Source organism: Pseudoliparis swirei, chromosome 18 (assembly GCF_029220125.1).
Source record: "Pseudoliparis swirei isolate HS2019 ecotype Mariana Trench chromosome 18, NWPU_hadal_v1, whole genome shotgun sequence".
NCBI lineage: Eukaryota > Metazoa > Chordata > Actinopteri > Perciformes > Liparidae > Pseudoliparis > Pseudoliparis swirei.
Genome location: NC_079405.1, coordinates 9,428,824 through 9,449,953, shown reverse-complemented (window position 1 = coordinate 9,449,953; position 21,130 = coordinate 9,428,824). Strand labels below are relative to the sequence as shown.

At 43.0% G+C, this 21,130-nt stretch overlaps 1 protein-coding gene across 2 annotated transcripts; it reads right to left on the bottom strand.

The window, feature by feature from the left end:
• Positions 1 to 2,130: 2,130 nt before the first annotated feature.
• Positions 2,131 to 19,921, bottom strand: st7l (suppression of tumorigenicity 7 like). 2 transcript variants are annotated; one of them, XM_056438323.1, is made up of 15 exons: positions 19,747 to 19,921; positions 19,225 to 19,307; positions 18,324 to 18,483; positions 18,185 to 18,239; positions 17,940 to 18,055; positions 15,019 to 15,097; positions 14,669 to 14,757; positions 14,245 to 14,345; positions 13,998 to 14,112; positions 13,783 to 13,855; positions 13,581 to 13,683; positions 8,731 to 8,881; positions 8,224 to 8,316; positions 6,957 to 7,096; positions 2,131 to 4,165 (listed from the first exon to the last, which is right to left on the bottom strand). In XM_056438323.1, exons 1-15 carry the CDS (start codon positions 19,913 to 19,915, stop codon positions 4,070 to 4,072), a joined length of 1,623 nt encoding a protein of 540 aa, XP_056294298.1. In that variant the 5' UTR covers positions 19,916 to 19,921; the 3' UTR covers positions 2,131 to 4,069. The 2 variants fall into 2 exon arrangements, with proteins under 2 accessions (XP_056294298.1, XP_056294299.1); XM_056438324.1 differs by having other exon boundaries at positions 8,734 to 8,881.
• Positions 19,922 to 21,130: the final 1,209 nt, after the last annotated feature.

Below are 21,130 nucleotides of genomic sequence, written 5' to 3'. Positions count from 1 at the left end.
TGATTCAGCCCTACCTATAACTCTGTCAAGAGGAAGGTCTTAAGTCTACTCTTAAGCGAGGTGACTGTGTCTGCCTCCCGGACTGAAATTGGAAGCTGGTTCCATAAAGGAGCTTGATAACTAAAGGCTCTGGCTCCCATTCTACTTTTTAAGACTCTAGGAACTACAAGTAGTCCCGCATTTAGTGGCGTAGCTCTCTAGTGGGGCAATATAGTGCGACAAGCTCCTTAAGATATGATGGAGCATCACCAATCAAGGCTTTGTAGGTTAAGAGAAGAATTTTAAAAGTGATTCTTGATTTTACTGGGAGCCAGTGCAGGCAGCTAGTGCAGGAGTAATGTGATCTCTTTTCTTGGTTTTAGTGAGAACACGAGCTGCAGCATTCTGGATCAACTGGAGGGACCTAAAGAGATTTATTAGAGCAGCCTGCTAATAAGGAGTTGCAGTAATCCAGTCTCAAATGTGACAACGTGAACCAGTTTTCTGCATCTTTCTGCGACAAGATGTGCCTGATTTTTGAAATATTACGTAGATGAAAGAATGCAGTCCTTGAGATTTGCTTTACGTGGGAGTTAAAGGACAAGTCCTGATCAAGATAACGCCAAGATTCTTTACAGTGGTGTTGGATGCCAGGGCAATGCCGTCTACAGAATCCACATCACCAGATAATTGATCTCTGAGGTGCTCAGGGCGATTAAAATTACTTCGGTTTTGTCTGAGTTTAACATCAAGAAGTTGCAGGTCATCCATGTTTTATGTCTTTAAGACATGCTTGAATTTTACAGAGTTGGTTGCTCTCCTCTGGTTTTATCGATAAATATAGTTGAGTGTCATCTGCATAACAATGAAAGTTTATGGAGTGTTTCCTGATAATATTGCCCAAAGGAAGCATGTATAAGGTAAATAAAATTGGTCCAAGCACAGAACCTTGTGGAACTCCGTGATTAACGTTGGTGGTTATCGAGGCGTCATCGTTTACAAATACAAACTGAGATCGATCTGATAAATAGGATTTAAACCGAATCAGCCCATAACAAAAATATGGAATCAAATACACCACAATACTATAAGATTGTTACGTATCCTATATATATCTTGAGTTCACTCCATTTCTTCCTGTAACTGTCACTTTTCTCTCCACACAGCTGAGTGTTGGAGATGTAGTTGTTGTCGTGCGTCAGATATGATGCAGTTAGGGAGGAAGAGGAGAGGGCAGCAGTCTCAGTGACTCATTGGAGTCCAATGTGGCCTGTTGGCTGATCATCAACTCACTGGGTGGTCATGAGAAAACATAAAAAAGACGAAACCCAACTGGACAATGAAATATCTCACGTCGTCATAACTCATTCGCCGATGAAGCCACATTTCATTTGGGTTTTACTTACTTGAAGCAGATCTTTGAGGAGATTTCATTCCAACTGAAACAGGGACACGCTGGGAAATAGTTCATGGTGCTGGCGAGCTTAGTGGGATGGCAGCCTCTCTCTCTCTTTCTTTTTTAATGGGTCAACTTGGGTCAGGACTGCATTTTCCCACTTGAGATGTTAAGTGTCCATATGGGAAATAATATAACACCTGCGGGGCTTTTCCACAAAGTAATATGCTCCAAATCATCATATCAGTGTTTTATTTGTATCATACTAACCCTTATGACTCTGGCCATACATGTTGTAAATGTCTCAAACATCTTTTATATCATACAGGACATGAGAAGATCATATGAAACGTCGACATATCTGTCGACATCACATATTTGATGTTGAAACGCCCCCCCCCCCCCTTATGTTTTGTCTTTTTTGCCGTCAGCCTGACTTTGATGCTCTCCGGAGGTCAGGGAACAACTCATGTTTCGACATGCGGCATGAGACCGTCTGGCACTGAGAGGGAGACACTTGAGCACCCGTCAACAATCCTCCTCAGCGAATTTTCATTACTGCTGCTCGCCACTTGAGCACGAGTGTATGGAGTATGATTATGGCAAAAAAAAGTGAAAGAGTTTTTAATACGTCTCCCATTTTGTTAAAAAAATAAATTAATGTCTGAAATTGAAGAAATGAGCATCCAAATATAATTTCTAGATATTTTGTAAACAAAATTAGCTCGACAACCAAAATGAAAAACAGAAAGAAATTGCACTGAAGGAGAATTTTATTTGCGAGTTTTGCTTCTAAACTCATCCAAGGGAAGTTACACTTGTTCAAACACTCTCCCGTCTTCAGCAAGTACTCTTACATTTCGGTTTGTACGCTATAAAATGTCACGAATTTAAACAGACAGATTACAAACCAGAGTGAGGCGCGAAACAGAATCTTTGTAGTTCAGAGGGGGGAAGGGTTATTAAAATCATAATCCAACTTTGCAACATACCGTAACACACACGTTCATGTGTTATTACATCACCACCAGCTCGCCCTCGACTTGCTGTGTCTAATAATCATAATCACTGCACAATCAACAATTCTGTTACACATTACATTTGAAGGCATCTATTTATCAAATTGAATCCATCAAAATTGAACAGTTGCCACTCAACTCGACATGAATATTGTAGGAGCAGTAAATGCAAAAATTACACAATAGTTCAATCGTTTTATGTATTCCTTACACTATTGTGATGTACTTAAAGGCACTTTATTATCACACGTTTTATGACACGTAGAGTGAAGATTTGTAAGCATGATGTCACTTAAAGTACACACTAGGGCTCTGCATTGTTGTCGTAATAATGTTGTAACCATAATGTAATAACTATCAAGTAACAGAACTTGACCAAATAAAGTAAACAGGTCTGCCTTAAGTTAAAATGTAATAGACCTGTTAATGTAATAAACAATTTGGGATGTTTCTTATTCTTCACCAAGAGGTGCAACAATTAATGTTTTTTGTTTTCAATAAGCTTCAATCATTACATGTTTACATACATAACAGGATTATATTTTACATTTATTTTTTTAAAATTCATTTTTAAACCAGGCACATTTGTTTCCGACAGGTTATTACATTATACTTTACAACAAGGAGATGCTGGCCTCCTACGCTTGGTAAAACAGGGATGAGTAAATCTTTGAATAAAGTCCAAACTAAACCAGATACAGAAGAACCAATGATCATTTTGCCCATCGTCAAATGTTCCTCTGCATTCAGAGCGACTGCGTTACAGCGACCGTTACTTCGCCTCAGTCCATTCTCAGCACGGCGGCGCGCGTCGTCTTTCATTTTTCGTTTTTTTGTCCGTTTGAGAAGTTGACGAACGCGCCGACTCGTAACATTCGCCCATTTACATTTCAATGTTGCCGGGGCGACGGTTGCCCCAGTGATGTAGTGCAGAGGTGTCATGCCATGGTAACAACTGCTGGGCTGCAGAGGCGTTGTATACACTGCAGGCACTCCGAGGCTGTAAATCACAGCTCCGGTTTTTCCGGAGGCCTTACAGACGGTTGAATCTGCCCCGCTGGCCGTCTGTGGCGCACCGAGGGCGGACGAGGGACGCATCGGGTCCCATCCCAAATGTCCAATGGGGTCGTTTGCGACAGGTAATTGAACAGGGAAAAGAGAGGAATAGGATCATATTGGTAAACATATCATACAAGGGACATCCTGAACGTACAAACTGTTGTAGTTTCTATTTCCTGTTGTGCAACACACTGGTTACAACTAACTCATCTGACTTGACAGTAGTTCATTTCTTTCGTGATTTAATGACTATTGTGATGGGCGACGAGAGGGCCTCTCACAAACTCCTCGGTTAAGTTTTGCACCGTGCCCTTTGTGGGATCCCTTAAAAAGCAGCGTTTTGCGGCGGGATAACATGATGACGGATGAACGCGTGGAATCGTTGCAGATGGGATTCACTAAATGTGCTCTTGGAAAAGCTCTGGCCGCTGGAACCGCGTGGGAGGGCATCTCAAGAGTGCTTTTGCCGTGTTGATACAACCTCAGCCAACATAATCAGTAACAATGCAGCAAGTGGACAGTAATGCTGAAGACAGGAGAGCAAACACTTTTTTTGTCTGAGGGTCTGGAGTGGCATTGGTGTGTGTGTGTGTGTGTGTGAGAGAGAGAGATGGGGTCAGATTTGTGTCAGCTGGTGCCAAAAACTGGACGGCATGAAGCTTTCCATCTTGTCTGCGAAGAAACCCAGGGGCGCAAAGAGTGTGCTGAAGAACTGAAAGAGAGAGAGAGAGACACAGCATGAGCCTTAAGACCTCTTCCCATTTGTTCTTTATAAGTACAACAGACTTTTCTCTAAAATGTGATGTCACTCATGCAGTATATTCGGTCTCAAAGCCAGAGGCAAAACGTGTGTGTTTCAAAAGAAAAATAAACATTTCTATTATATTTACGTAAGACAAAAAATAGGAGAACGCACATCAACCCATCACTGGCAGGCCAACGTGCACGGGGGGGGGGGGGGTTACGTTGAAACAATCCTCCCAGCCACCGTAAAGTGTGACGTGTTAAATAAGGACAAACAAACGATCCCTGGTGTTCTCTCCAGAAACAAGACGGGTGTGATATTAGGAGTATTGATCTTGCTCCAAACATTTTTTTTTTTTTTAAACACCCAAGGAGGCGACACGATGCAGTCAAGATGCTGAGCACGATTTGCAGCTTGTATTTGAAGCAGTGGGATGATTTTACGACATCAAAGAAAACACAAATCTGGTGCAATTTTAAAAAAAAGTTTAAAAACATGACTGGAGAAGTATAGACTTGACAGTATTGATAAAGCATAAGAAGTAACGGTTTATGGGGACAAATGCTTGCATTTCTGGTTTGTTACCTTCGCATTGAAAATGCGGAAGGTAATGTTTTGATCGCCGTGTATTTATTTATTTATTTGTATGCGTGTTATTCGCATAAGTAAAAAAGTATTAAACCGAATCGCATGAAATTTGGTGGGATGATTGGTTATTATCCGGGGACCATTTGATTAGATTTTGGGATCGATCAGGTCAAAGGTCATGAAAAGGTCAACATCTTCTTTTTACCACAGCGCGGTCAATTTATATCCAATTGGCATGTTCATAATTCAATGCCCAATCTTGTGATATGCGAAGGTATGCGCTCTACCGAGTGCCCATTCTAGTTTGTTTTTGTTTCTGTTGGTTTTGTTTTGTTTTATACATATAAAGAGGTTCTTTGGAACAAGTTTTTTAAGCAATCATAAGTTAGGACACTTATAAGCTAGATAGCTTCAGCCTTAACCCTTTCAGTCAGCCACATGTATCTTTCTTATCGAGAAAAAGTTAATAAACTTATCTAAAAAACTAAAACTAAACTAATTTCAGTTACAGCAGGGAAGTCCACGGCTGCTTTCTACATGACCTCCAGAGAACAGGGAAGAGGAGAACGAAGCAGCAATACCTTTCAAAATATTATCATTTTCTTTAAATGCTGTCTGTGAAAAGTGTGACATATCTGATTTGGGGATAGATTTGATAGTTTCTGACTATTTACTGATGAGGAGCAATCACGAATTTGACCAAATCGGACAGATACTACTCATACATAAAACTTAGAAGGAGCAGCTCAAATACTATGTTTCACGATTACCACAATATACACACAATAAGATTAGGATCTAGATGATACAATACACCAGGTATGTGTATAAAAGAGCATTTCAAATGCACATGTTAGTGAATTAAGGTTGCTCGTAACAGTGAAACGTCCTCTAAAATATTACAATGTGGTTTCCATCTGAAACGACTCGAGGTGTGCTTGATACACTCGACACTTTAATAGCCTCACAAGTGGATGTATCAGCCTGGCGAGACAAGTACGCCTCTAATCCCATTTTATATATGAAACATAATCAACTGCTACGCGATACAGTCTGCTGTCCATAAATTAAAAAGGAAAGGCCGACCGCCACCGCCGTCCTCGACCTTCTGTTCACGAGCAGCAGATTGGGAGGAATCTGTTTCCCCCCCAGACGGCCGTGAGGACCTCTGTGTTCCTCCCTCGCTGGTTTTCACGCACTCCGCCTGAACGTTACGCAAACCAGGCTCTCCGGGGCTGCCGTTAGAATCCTATCTGCCCTCAATCTTTCCCATAACAAAAAGGAAGAGCACTTGCTGTTCTCCGTGGCCTTGTTTTCACGACATGTCTCTGTGAAGGCAGGCGCTAATAAACAGAGAGCGTAAACAAAAGAGTCGCCAAAGCATGGAGTTTGCCAAACTTGTTAAAAACGGACAACACAACACGTCCGTAATAAATAAACAGACAAAGGAAAAGCCAGGGGCGCATTCAACTTTTCTCCATCTGCACTATTATGTTTGAAATGGAGATAAACTTGCATTATCCAAGTGTGGACGCTGATAGCTTAAGCTGGGCTACAGCTTGTTTTTGGCGGGAAACCCAGAGTCCAGAGGCCTACGACTCCCATGAGCCTCCAGTGTTACCGACAGGGGGTTTAAGAGATTCAGGCGACATCAATTAGAAACACAGACCCAATCAATCGCATTTTGCACACTGTCTATATTTAATTTAATTTTACACTGCAGTCATTATCATTCGTATTATATTTGTGTATGCATATATGTTGTGTATATATATATACATATATATTTTACTTTGTATACTTTGCACAGTCATTGTATTATATTTGTTTGTGTGTGTGTATATATATACATATACGTTTCATTTTATTTATATACATATATATACTTCATTTTGTATTTTATATTTTACTTGTATACATCTATATCTTCATCCCTGTTTTTTATATTTATATTTTATTCTCGTGTGTTTAGTTTATTGGTGCTGCTCCTGTGACGACAAATTTCCCCGTGGGGATTAATAAAGTATATATCTTTCTATCTATCTTAACCCCAAGATGTCAGCGGTCAGCCAACTTGCATCGATTTATCCGAATCAGCGTCGATAAATTGCGCCGCATTAAAAAAACCCTTTGAGGTGAAGCGGCGCCGCGTGTCGCTGGAAGTACTTACTGCTTTGGCGAAGACACCCATGAGCTCAGGAAACTGATGCGTGAGCATGGCCAGCATGGCAGTGAAGGAGCAAAGGCCTGCTGTGAAGAGGATGAAGAAGGGAAGCTCTTTCTTTGGGTACACGGACACCTCGTGGAACGCTGGAGACAAGGAGTGAGAGCGGTCATTCAGATAGGGCGAGAAGAAAGTCAGAGCCGGATCAACAATAAACAAAACTAGAATGGGCACTCGGTAGAGCGCATACCTTCGCATATCACAAGATTGGGCATTGAATTATGAACATTTTGGCATTAGTTGCATGCCAATTGGACAAAAATGTATCGTGCTATGGTAAAAACAGAGTTTGACCTTTCCATGACCTTGACCTTGACCTTTGAACCAATTGATCCCAAAATCGAATCAAATGGTCCCCGGATAATAACCAATGATCCCACCAAATTGCATGCGATTCGGTTTTATACTTTTTGAGTTAGGTGAATAACACGCACGCACGCATACAAATACACGGCGATCAAAACATTACCTTCCGCATTTTCAATGCGAAGGTAATAAAGTACAAAAGTAATAAAAATTATTAAGTACAATAGCCAACATGCAGTTCATTAATGTACCGAGTTGCTCGCATTCACCCTCTCCCTCTTCAAACCCCACGTCTATTCAAAATGCTTCGTTTGTTGTTACCTTCGCATTGAAAATGCCGGAAGGTTATGTTTTGATCGCCGTGTATTTATTTATTTATTTGTATGCGTGTTATTCGCAAATCTCAAAAAGTATTGAACCGAATCGCATGAAATTTGGTGGGATGATTGTTTATTATCCGGGGACCAGTTGATTAGATTTTGGGATCGATCGGGTCAAAGGTCAAGGTCAAAGGTCATGAACAGGTCAAATCTTCTTGAATCACATGGAATTTGGTGGGATGATTGGTTATTATCCGGGGACCATTTGATTAGATTTTGGGATCAATCGGGTCAAAGGTCAAGGTCATGGAAAGGTCAACATCTTTTTTTTTACCATAGCACGATACATTTTTGTCCAATTGGCATGCAACTAATGCCAAAATGTTCATAATTCAATGCCCAATCTTGTGATATGCGAAGGTATGCGCTCTACCGAGTGCCCGTTCTAGTTACTATTATTTCACTTCATGTTGGAAAAAAAGACGGACGTATTTTCTATTTTCTGTATGTTCAACATTGGAAAATTGACAATGAAGATGACTTTGAACTTAATAATGAATACTAATAGTAATAATGTTGCTACTTACAGGGCAGCAGCTCCCTATCTGCTGTTTCTGTGCATCCTGGGTAGGGGTAGAACAGGTGACCCTTCTCCAGAGGGTAGGGAATTATCCGGAAGGCTGTTAAAGCGGACAGGGGCACATATCGAGTTGAGATGAATGACGCGACAAGCGGGACTCAACCAGCCGACGTCACTCTCAGCGAATCACTGAAGTAGCTAAATATGGTACAAGATACTATAACATCCGAATGAACGATAACATTCTTCCGGTTCTCCGTTGAGGAATGATGTCATTCTTCTCGGGCGTGCGTGCATGACTCACGACGCAACAATTTTAAAAAAACGAAGAGCAGAAGAAGACACTTTGCTTGTCAGACGGCTCTGTTGAAATGCTGAGCATGCGTAAAATGGGGCGCATTCACTTCCAATAGAACCAAAGACTCATTTACATTAAACGAAACCTAAACCCCCAAAAAAAGGCATCACATGCAAAGCGTTGGTATTGGATGGAAGTCGTGATAGTGCCACATACTGCCCTCCCAGGTGCAGTGGAGCAGGTTTAAGGCTCCCTCGGCCCTCTTCCAGTGCTGCAGGTGGAAGAAGGCGTACGCCACCGCCTCGCTGTCGCCCCTCTTCAAGATGTGTTCCGGAGGGAGGATCAGGCTCTTCATCTCCAATAAGTACTGCAGACAGGGAAAAGGGAAGAAGCACACGCCTTCTGGTCGGTACGCAGTGCAGTCGCGGAACGCTTTGTGGTCTCCTGGGGAACCCCAACGTTTCTTTTCTCAGGCCACCAAAACGACAGTTTGAGTCCCCGGTGAGTGTTTTGCTTTCTTCCGTTCAACAGGTGGCGAGAAAGAGGGCCGTTACATCATAAGAGCCGGGCGAGAGCTCGGCAACTGTTCACGGAAGTTCTTGCCCCCTTGTGGGTAGAAACAAATGAATTGTCTCATTCACACCGTCTTCTGGTTTCTCAGTCAGCACTTCACTTGTAATTATATTGGCCAATTCCCCCACCGGCCAAGTCCTTGGTGGCTAAAAAACATATTTTCTACACGCGACGTATTTGTTGACAGCCGTATTTTTGCAATGGTTCAAAACGGGGGGGTGGGAGGTGTGTGTGTGTGTGGGGGGGGTTGCTTCAGTCGGCTCACCCTGCTGACACGAGGCCCACATCCGGCCCGTAGAACAGGGATGCTTTCTGGAGTAACAGCAAGTAAGCATCTCAAAATAACAACGCGAGCGTATCGTCTTCTGCTTTAATATATATATATATGTACAAAAATAATAAAGCTCGGGCCAAGCTCTGTCCACGGAGAAGTCATTTACCATCGTTGTGTGTTGACGTCTATGACACTTTATGTCCATGGTGCCCAGTGTGGCGAGGGTCTATGTGTTCATCAACCCCCCCCCCCCCCCCACCTGGGCTGGATTCCCAGGCGGCCAGCTTCACAGCGCTCTGGATCTCAGACTGACACTTTGGGAAGGTTACCCCACAGCTAATCCTGTCTAATCCCCTCCACGGTCACAGGCTCGGCCACCCGTCTCTCCAGCCAGCCAGACCTGGCTGCTCTCTCTGCGCCGGCAGAGACATTTGACCGTCTGTCCGCCTTCACCCTCCTCAGCATTCGGGTCTCCGTTCTTCTCCCCATCCTCTCCGCCCCACATTTTGTATCCATCGTATGAGAACACTTGGGGACACGAGTGAAGCGTGTCGAGTAGGAAGGTGATCTTAATTTGGGGCCCGGATCTCACATTCGATCCATTTTCGACAATCTGACAGCGAGCCAATTTATCATTTTGGGTCAACTGGGATATTTTACAGATTTACACGGATTAGAACCTCCGTATAATTCGGTCGCCGATAATGAATGAGCAGGACGTGGCACCCATGTGGATCCGGGCCCTCTGTGGTTTAAGATTAACCATTTAGAGAGGCTGGCTGCTCAGCTGTCCTTCCCTGCATGCCACGGCATTACAACTGGTGACACCTCGGTCCTCTGTGCTCTGTGCTGGCCGACCACACTGACCCCCCCCCCCCCCCTCGGTCCCCCTCTCCACTCCCTCTCGCCTCTTTGATGAAGGGATTGAGTTTCATGTGTTCTCCTTTTATCCCTGGGTAGTCATAAACCCAGAGCATAACTCATAAGCCGCCTTCTGATTCCAATCTGCAGCACTTTGTTTCTCACAATGGGACGCACGGGCAACAATGACATCAGAGAGCAGCTCTGTGGAGGCCAGAGAAACATACACTTTCACACAGTGAAAGAACAAAACTGATTATTATTCCATCGTCAGTAAAAACAGCTACTAGTTACTCCAACCGCGACTGAGGACAGTGGCCGAGAACTTGCAGTGTTTATTCCAAAGTGGGACAGGATGAGGCAAATCCTCAAGACTCTCTCTGCCTCGTCTGAATGGAGCCCCATCCGTCTTCATTTAAAACAAACCCACGACTTCTGCGTCTCAAATTACAAACCCAAAAAGCCAATTTCAGGAGGAAATCTTAGCGACGGGCCTCCTGACGGGCCATCTAGGAGAAGATGTCAGCCGGAATGGGGTGGGATGGAAAAAGCGCCCTCCAAAGTGGAGTAAACTAGCGAGGTCGATGGGACCGGGTCACCCCGACCGCCTCCGGGTGAACGCGCCGCAGCCCAAAGGGGCGCACATGTAAACGTACGACACACGCGGCGCGGCGACGCTCGATCGGCTTCTCAAAGCAACTGTCAGGTTCTTAACCGCCGGCGGGGAGCGAGGCTGATTGGAATGGACAGGCGGACAGAGAAACAGGGTGGAGGAGAAGGAGGACAAACAGAGAAAGACAAGGAGGGAGGGGGGGGGGGGGCAGGGGGGTAAATAAGGGGCGAGATGGAGAGGCTGCTGAGGGTGAGGGGTCGTGTGCACAGAAACAGGCATGTGTGGGTTTAGTGGAGCTTTCTGAGCAGTTTGAATGAACTCATGTGACGAAGCCTCGTGTGATATTCATTCATAATCTCCCGATCTCACACACACACACACACCACACACAACGCTCGACCTGACATTGTTTCTTTATTGCTTGTCCATTGTTGTTTTTTCTTTTCTCTTTCCATAATGTTCTTGATTCAACACCGGTATCTCTTTTAGCTTTTCTATAGCAACACAAACACACAGACTTTGTTAGTGATTTACCTTTGATGCAACTCCTGCCGCCTTATATTGATATTGATATATACATATATATATCGGTATATTTATTAATATAATAATGTTTTATAGAAGAAAAAAATCCCACAAGACATTATAAATCTTATTGTATTGACTAAAATAATAGGTATCAATTGCTAGTCATTTACTGAAGTTATTTTAATTACCGTAGTTTTAATACATGATAAGCTTTTTATAATAGTGAGTACTTTAAAAAAATACTGATTACTATTATATAGTAATCACTATTAAAATGCATTATAATTATAAGTTACTCCAAGTGCATTGTTTGCTTTAAGGACAATAAAGAAAAACACATTTTAAAATGAACTATTGCTTTACTTAAAGCACAGAATTACCACTTAGATCAGACATGATTACATTAAGATGCATAATGACAATAATTATCATGCATTCTTAAAATATTTTTATGAATTCCAACTGTAACGCTACATTACACTCTCACCCTACACTGCAAAAGTGAGTGATCAGCAATTAAGCATTCGGATACTTTATGTATTAGAAATGTTGTTATAAAGCATTATAAATATTAAGGAGTGCATCTAAGTATACAGTACTATAAGCTAATCATAACGCATTAAAGTATTTCTATAAGACATTATAGACAAGGGGGTTATCTTTAGTTCTCATCTACAAGGAAAATACATTTCTTGAAATAATGCAGTGTGAAATCATTTATTTGGAGTGTACTGAATAGACTAATGGATTGATCACAGATGAAAGTATTCTCTAGTGGAAGCCCTACGTGTTCACAATGGTGTTATTATCTTGGAAACGAGCACAGCATAAGGCACGAAGGGAACTTTGAGATAAAGCCCTTCTGAACAGAAGGCCAGCCCGCGTGTCTCAAAAGGTCACAGTCACAGGTGCACTCATCACGCCAGACAACACAAAGCAACAACCCGCCTCTCGTCCTTCCCCACTGTGACATGTTCACATACGGCGAGGCAAAAATCGTAACACAACTCTGTGTTCGGAGGCCTGAGCAAGAACCAGATGCCCGTCAAACGCTGAAAGACGAGCCGAGCGATAGCCCTGTGAGAAAGGTGTGTTACAAATGACCTAAAGATGACAGTGGTGGCCAACATCAGACTCTCTGTTTGGCTCGGACAGGGGATGAGGGAACATGAGAGGACAAGAAACAGGATGAGGGTACGTGATGAGAGGAGAGAGGATGGACGCCTCTGGGCTCGGTGGGGAGGGAGCAGTTGGAGAGACATTGAAAATGAGGGCCCTCATTTAGAAAAAAAATCAAAGGCTGGATCAAAGTGCTGGCTGACACCCCCTGCACACACACACACACACACACACACACACACAAGGCTAATCTGAGAGAAACCTCCACTGCAACTAGTTGTGTATGCCTCTGTGTGTGTGTGTGTGTGTGTGTGTGTGTGTGTGTGTGTGTGTGTGTGTGTGACATTGAATCCTGTGGGAACTGATGGGAAAGACCAGAGAGATATCCAGCTGTCGTCCTATGCGGTCGTCCCATGTTCTCCCCGGGTCGGCTGGACATAGAACTGCTCTGCACTGGGACCAATCTGTTATGTGTGTCCAGTTTATCTTAGCACTCAAATGTGAAATCCAAACTACAAGGATAAAAACACATAACGCGTGTATGATTCCAAAAATCTGTCTTGTACACAAGTATACACCGTTCCATGTATTTGTAAAGAATTGATTCATACTAGATACAATAACCACTCAAATGACTGAAATACAGACGTATTGGACACATGCATAACAGCTTGAAGGTCCTAAGCTGACATGTCAGGTGTGATCAAATGAATTCAGAGCTACGTATTACTAGCTAAGACCTACACTGACACCTGCTGTTCAGATGGAAGAGGCTCTCTCTGGAAGTCTGTTACTGCCGATGACATAACTCACCTAGAATATTTCTGGTTTTCCTGTTAGTGCTTGTAACCGTGACGCATGACAGACGTGCGTCTGTGTAATCAGACTGAATATCGAAATAATATATTTAGTCAAATCTTGCAGCTGCGCGGATGGAAATATCCTGAAACGCACACATTTGAATGAGAGTGTGGGAATAAAACTGGAAACACGCAGCCCGAACAGAGAGCCAAGTCATTGTGGAAAAGGAACACGCACAACATTATGAGATCAACGGGTTTTTCGCTCGACTCAATTCTTATCAGCCTGATAACTGACCTTTGGCACGTGTGGATTGAACTCAACAGCTCTGTGTATGGCCTCCACAGCGTTCATCTCCGCTGTGCTTAGCCCTCGCCGTGACGCCGCCTCTGGAGAGAACCTGGGGGCGAACGAAACGCGTTGAAGAGACACTCATGTTGGATCGTACGCACGGCAGAAAAGATATTTAGGACCACATGAACCGAGAATGGACGCGTACTTATCCGATACAGCTCGTGCTTTCAACAGTGCAGATGTGTAGCATATAGTGGCTGATTTCGGCAAGCTGATGTCTGACGGAAGAAGAAATTGGGGTCACGTGACACATTTTCAAGATGGATTCAATAACACCGAGCACTGCTCTGTCCAAACACAATATGAAGACGTAAAAAATAAAGAAGAAGAAAAAGATTTTGTTATTGCGTATAGTGTTACCGTCATATTTGGCGAGGACTGCTTGGACATCGGCGTATGCCTGAAGCTCTAGAAGTGCCTCCAGGAGGTTTTCATGTATATTTAACATTCCCAAAAGGGGGAACTCCTTCATTAACTGTCAAGAGAACACAATACCATACATTAACAAAACAAGTAGTCCTACTGTACTGCTTTTGTTTTAAACACAGTGAATATGTTTACCACAGCGAGAAGCATTTTAAAGGGGACGTTTTTGACATGAACTCACATCTCTCATCATTTTCACCGCTTCTTTAATCCGGCCCAGCTTGCGTGTACACATTGCCAGTCTGCGTTTAATGTACACCAGTAAATTGATATCTTTTCCAGCTGTGGATGGCAAAAAGAGAATATTTAAGAGACATTTAATGCACAAAATGCAAAACACATCAAAAACATGGCTTGAATTGCAACATCATGTATAATATGCAACATAAAACCGTTGCAGAGGAAAAGCGTTGAGTATTGATGGAATATACATACCCTTGGAAATACATTCCAACTCACAGGTAGGTGTGAATAGATGTGTTATATTCTATTTATAACACAATTCGTGAAGTAGTTATTCTTCAACGAGTAAGCTATCTTCCTGCTACTGGGACTCATGGTCCAGTCATTGTGAGAACTTTATGCAAATTAAAATCCATTCTTACCAATACTTAGTGCTTTTTTGAAGAGGCGCTCAGCTTCTGTGATGGTTGTGGCTTCTTCCTCTGCTAACAGCACATAGGCGGCAGCACATCTGCACACAAGTGTAATGTTGGCATGCGCATGAACAATTTAACACAATCAAGGCGATCATTAGAATATGAAAGTACCCATAAAAAGGCTAGAATATGATGAAATTAATGTGCTTGTAACTAAAGCAAGCACAATCACAGAAAGTTGTTTTGAGTATTCACGTTTAACTGCATTACCACCGTTTAAGAAGTGACAGTATTGTGTTTATAGATACAGTATTTAAGGAGAACATATGATGTAAGTGTGGAAGAGCAGGACTCACTCATGGTTCATTTCTATGGCCTGGTAAGCTGCTCTGATCCTGGCTTGTGGATTTCTCTCCCTCCAGGCTTTCTGCATCACTGTTGAGACAGTTATGACTTATTCATACCTGCAAACTCATGAGGGGTGAAAAAGGTGATAACGGTGGGGGTCCTCTGCTCTGACTAAGTCAGTGCCCACAAACCCTTCAAATAAGAATATATATATATATATTAGTGCTGTGAAAAATAACACGTTAACGCGTTATGATTAAATTACAGGATTAATTAGTTGTTTTTTTAACGCATGCGCAGAATGAGCTTCCAATATACCTCGGCTCTCGGTCTCGCGCGCCGCAGAGCTCCGATGCCGACGTGTGCACGCACATCGGGACGAAAAACCGTCAACAACTCTTCTCGGCTGGCGCGCGGCAGAGCTCCGGTGCTCTCACTTATTTTGCATGGGCCCAGGTGTGAATAGGAGCGAGGCCCATTCAGAGAAATCTCTACGGCCCACTTGAGCGACAATCACACAGGTTAACAAGTCCCACGTTACACTATTTTACAAATCAAGTAACTTCCTGAATGTTGTGCACTTGAACACTTTTTTAATTTCTTTAATTTCTAAATTATGTAAGAAATTAATTCCTTGTGTTCCTCTTTTATCCAATAACCAATAATATATAATAAACCTTCCCACCCACCCTGTGTGTGATATCTCATCAGAGGCCCCCACCCCGGGAAGTGGCTGAATGGAGAAGGGGTGGAGGGGTTTCTGTGAGATTCACAGACTGAATTCCTGCTTGAAATCACTCTATATACAGACTCTGGTTCGCTGCTCCGTGACGTCACTAGTGACTAGTGACGTCACAGCACAGAACCAAAGGAAATGTCATGTGACAATGTTTCCATGGCGACGACGAGGTCACGGAGATCGAAGGCACTAAACCCAGGGCTCTCAAGTGTCACGCATTGAGCGTGAGACTCACGCATTTCGGTCTTAACTCACGCACTCCCGCCACACATCGAATTCCTCACGCTGAAAAAACCTCTCGGCTATTTAATGCTTGAATGCATTGGTGCTCAATACGCCGATCGATTGTTCCGCTGCAGAGCTCCGACGCCGGTCTGCGCGCATTGGGGTGGAGCAAAGAAATAGTCACTAGCACTAGTCATTCATAAACCAACTTCCCTTTCTTTGGCCGGAACAACAAGGACTCGTGAGCTCTGCTGAGCCATGACTCTGTTCCCTGAGTCTGTTCTGCCTCTACCTGGCTGTCACTAACATTATAACTTCTATACGATACCTGCCATAAATATCATACCACCAGAATTTGATACAATACCATAAAAACAATATGATACCATAAATACAATACTGGTATATTTATCTATAATAGAAATAATTAAAACATCTGTATGGTTCCAGGGTTTTTCCTGGGTCAAAATGGGTCTTCGGTGCTCCCAAAAAAATTGTCACCGTCGATTAGTACACGTCGGGCTGTTGAGTGAGTGATCAGCAGCTGGCCGCTCTGTCCATTCGCGCACCTCACAGTTGCGTATTGATCAGACAAGAAGACACGCTTATCAACTCCAGTGTTTGCCCTACCATTATAACAGGGTGAAATCTCCACCCCCCGTCAACAACTCTCGCTCAGCCGTGATGCGCGCACACAGGTGAGCACACCTCAGTGTTAAATTAAGCTCAGGGCACCAACATGGCTAGCGGCACTAGTTGGATTTTGGATTGGATTCAATCTATTGTCATTGCACAGAGTACAGGTACACATGCAACAAAATGTATTCTCTGCATTTAACCCATCCTTAGTTATTAAGGAGCAGTGGGCTGCAGTGATGCGCCCGGGAAGCAACTGGGGGTTCAGTGCCTTGCTCAAGGACACTTCGACTTGCAACTAATGGGGAGAGCGGGGATCAAACCGACAACCTTGGGGTTGCAGGACGACCCCCTGACCCCACTGAGCTACAGTCCCGCCCCCCTGAAGCTGTAAACCTAGGGGAAACACTGAACTCGATTACTATTGATCAAAACAGAACGAGGGTTCGGCTGTAGCCTCCTTGAAACATACTTTTGAGAACATATTTGCCGACATGCACCTGATGAATACACTGAGGCCTTTAGTCAGTATCTGACCAGATGATACAGAGTTCATCAGGATGAGCAGCTGTAGAGTTACATAACTTTACAGACCGTCTGCCTTGGAGACAAAGAACTGAAACATTTCACTTCTGGAATCATCTTTTTCTTCTTTTTTTTTTAAAAGCTGAAGACTTTGAGTCTCAAAAGCTCCGCCACTTGACGCCACTCGCTGTGAGCGCTGCGCAGCGCATTGCGTGCAGACAGCTTGACACGGAGCAGCGCGTGCGCTCTGATCGCGCGCTCTTTTAATGAAGTATTGATTCAAAAAATATGCTAAATCATATCGTGTTTAACGTATGGGTACTTTGTTAGTGTCGATACACCGTGTAGTGTGACAGCAGCAGATGTAGCGGGCTGACATTCAAGCTAACCGAAACCCCCTAAACGCTGTCGACATCTGAACGCTGATTGGCCGAGACGCGACACGTCCCATCAAAGAAGTTTTATTGCGAAGAGCACATCGCATTTTCTCCGTGTCTCACTGCAATCTCATAAACGCCGCCCCCCCCCCCTACACGATTCACTTGGATGACCTATTTTGATTACAAAACGAAAGGTGACAAGTTTGCAGGTATGCTTATTACAGATGAGACCATACAACATATTTAATTGCAGGTGCACCAACAAAAATAAGTAGTTACATAAGAACATTTTATAAAGTAACCCAGAAATCTCTTCCAACGGAATATACCAGCAGTCTTTTGTTTTTACAGTCAAAACGACAAATACATACATATATTATATCCTAAATTGGGGATTTAGTCTGTATTTGATTGAAACACTCACCAGCATCTTCTGGTCTTAACTGCGGAGTGTCTCCCGTGAAGAAGGTCTGGTGGTCTTGAGCAGACAGGTTCATATCATAGTATGTTAAGGGCTCCTTCCCGGTTACCCAGGTGTACCTGTAGTGCAAGATGTCAAAAAGATATTAAATCCCAAATAATTTAAATAGTTTGACATTATGAACAATCTTGTTGAAGCACTATTAGAATCCTTCTTTTCAGCTAAATAAATATCTGAGTCACACATACCTGTTGTACTCTGCTCCTCTGAACAGATTCAAAGGGTTCCTCCAGACCTTACACTCTACCGAAAGGAAGACACCGTTATCAGTGCTTGTGGTATTATGAGTATCATTGTTGTTATAGCTTGTATTATATACTTATCTACCTGAAACACTGGGCCTCGGCTCCGCCTCTCCGTTAACTGATGCGAACAGACCGGTGGTGGAGCTGCTCTCCACTCCACCCAGAAGAGGACGCAAGTGACTCACTGACACTTGTTCGATGAACGAAGTCCCATATTTACGAAAATACCACCATTCAAATATCTGCAGGGAGAACACACTCGGTGAAACTTGCTTGACAAAAAGTACATGATTAGACAAAAAGTTATATCTCAGTGGCAATTGCCATCACATCACAAAACAAGTGGTTCCTTTTTCTGCCACAGCAAATTAATTTCACTTAAACTTTGTCGAAACTGCCAAAAAACACAAAACACACAAAGCTCCGTCTCTATAATCCCAATGAATTTAAGAGCAAGGGTGGCTAATAATTATGTTTTAAAAATGCCCAAAAAATACATCCTTCTTGTACATTACATGGCATTTTACGCTCTGTATGAATCAACACGACCGTGCCAAGATGAGAGCACTCGTGTTTGTTTTAATGCTTCAAAATATTTTTTATTATTATACTTTGTATCTGCTTCATACAATTTTGTCTCCCTTGCGATGGCTTTGCACCCTCCATTAAATTACATTACATTACATGTCATTTAACACTTTAATCCAAAGCATCTTACAATAAATTCATTCAACCAACATTACAAACTCAGTTTATGAACAACTACAATGGGTTTACTAGAGTTATTTTGCAGTACAGCCTTGACTTTAATAGTGCCCCCTTCTCTAAAACTAGGCTTCCATCTCTTGGATTCCTGAATACAAATTAGAAATTTAGGTTATAGAAACTTGTGTCTACCAAGAGGCCGACAAGCAGATATCATTTTTTGCAAAAGGTTTAACATGTATTGGACGGTGAGAGGAGTAACTAAGACGATAACTCACAAGGATGAGTCCAGAGATGAGAGAAGAGGTTCCAGTGAGAGCCACATAGAATTTGGGGGTCAGTGTATTCAAAAACACTGAGGCTGAAAAAAGACGAAAACGAAGAAGGAGAAGAAGAGGAGGGGAAAGTCAGGTTGGTGTCACAATGCAACCAGAACTGAGACAAGTTAACGTCCACTGCTGTGACCATGCACACAAAAAAGCAGGTCAACAGAATAAAAACCAACAGTGGGAGTGAGTCTCCTCGTGCAGCCACACAGCATCCTGATTACACGAGGAACAAAGCAGCCTACTTGGTAAAAACACAATAAACTACCGAACTATGAATACATAAAATAAACACCACACAGAGCGGATAATATTCATGTAAAAACTAGATTTAAGTAGAACCAGAAAGTCGTCACTATTTGTGCCTGAATGAGTCCGAAACCCAACTGTCAAAGCGAGAGCTCTCGCTCCCTGTCAGCTAAAGCCAGACACCCGAAGGCTAACAATAGCTAGCTAGCCGTTGCATTAATTCACCTGAGGTAAGAGATTCCTGCAGTTTCAGCGGGCTCCACAGAACGTATATCATGATCAGCACCATGCCGAACCAAATGAAGCACACGTAGGTCCATGACCAAGAGAGCCAAGACTTTAATTTCTCTGTAAATCCGAGCGATTGTGGATTACTGCCAGCGGTGTCCTCCATGTTTCTCCGGATGCCTGTAAACAGGGGAGTCACGTGATCGCGAAGGAAGATGACTTCTATTTTGAAATCCGTACAAAGATCCGTTTCCGGGGTGGAGAACGAAAATATGTATGTGCACGAATAGTGTTGTTTATTCGTAATCGGATTACGAATAAATAACACTATTTATTCATGCATCATACATATATACACTCGGGCTGCAACTAACGATTATTTTGATAATCGATTCATCTGTTGACAATTTTTTCGATTCATCAATTAATCGGATTTAAAAAAAAAAAACTAATTTTCAATACGATATGCTTTGGAATTATCATTGTTAGTTTAAATACTACATCTTCTCACTTTGTCATGTATACACAGAGTTTTCACAAAATGTTTAATCATTGACATTTGGTTTAAAGTCCTGGAAAGAGGAGGGGGCGTGGCTTATCTCAGTTACTTTTCACCGTGGAAAAATATTTTCCGCCATCCGCCACGGAATAATTAACCACTTTTTCTACGTTCTACTTCTTGTGGAAATGCCACACTTCGTAACATCTAGCGCCCCGGTGTCTGGGTTCATAACATCACCCGTAGGCGAACACAGCTCCGTGAATGTCACTCCGACGACGTGAATGACTTCCGCATCCAGCGCCACGAGTGCAGCAGCAGCCAATTAGATCCAACAGCGGAGCATTTCCGCGCTGATTGGCTCTCACAACGCAGCGTTCTGGTTCTGTGCTGTGACGTCGCTCGTGAGGTCACGGAGCACTGAACCAGAGTGTGTATAGAGAGCAGACTCAAGCACTGTCCTGAGGTCTACTTGAGGATCTGGGAGAGTCCTGGGGACCAGAATATGGTAACCAGGATGTGTACCCTGGATACTCGTAGACTGGGGGGGATAGAGCAGGCTCTAGCACCGGGGGGTGGGGAGATGTGAACCCTAGATGCTCGTAGGAATACGACTGGTGGGGGATTTGTGAATCTGTACACAGCTTTTCACTCGACTCAATTGGTCCATGACATCATCGTGCAATTTCCTCCTATATAAAAAACAGGAATGCTATTTATTAATCTACCTTATTTTGCTGTGAGTCGGCTTTGTTTTGGAGATATTGGCAGTCGAGATGTCTGCCTAATGGTACTTAGTTTGCTCTATAGTGGTTTTGTTTTGGCGCTTTGAGCACAACAACACCATAAATATTAATGTTTGGCGTAAGTAATTCGTGAGTG

Excerpts from the sequence above, each read along its gene's own strand:
- st7l (XM_056438323.1), bottom strand. The coding sequence starts at position 19,915 with ATGGAGGACACCGCTGGCAGTAATCCACAATCGCTCGGATTTACAGAG. Across the intron at positions 19,308-19,746 it reads GCAGGAATCTCTTACCTCAG|CCTCAGTGTTTTTGAATACA; the intron begins GTGAATTAATGC and ends GTCTTTTTTCAG. Across the intron at positions 4,166-6,956 it reads TGGGTGTCTTCGCCAAAGCA|TTCTTCAGCACACTCTTTGC; the intron begins GTAAGTACTTCC and ends TCTCTCTTTCAG.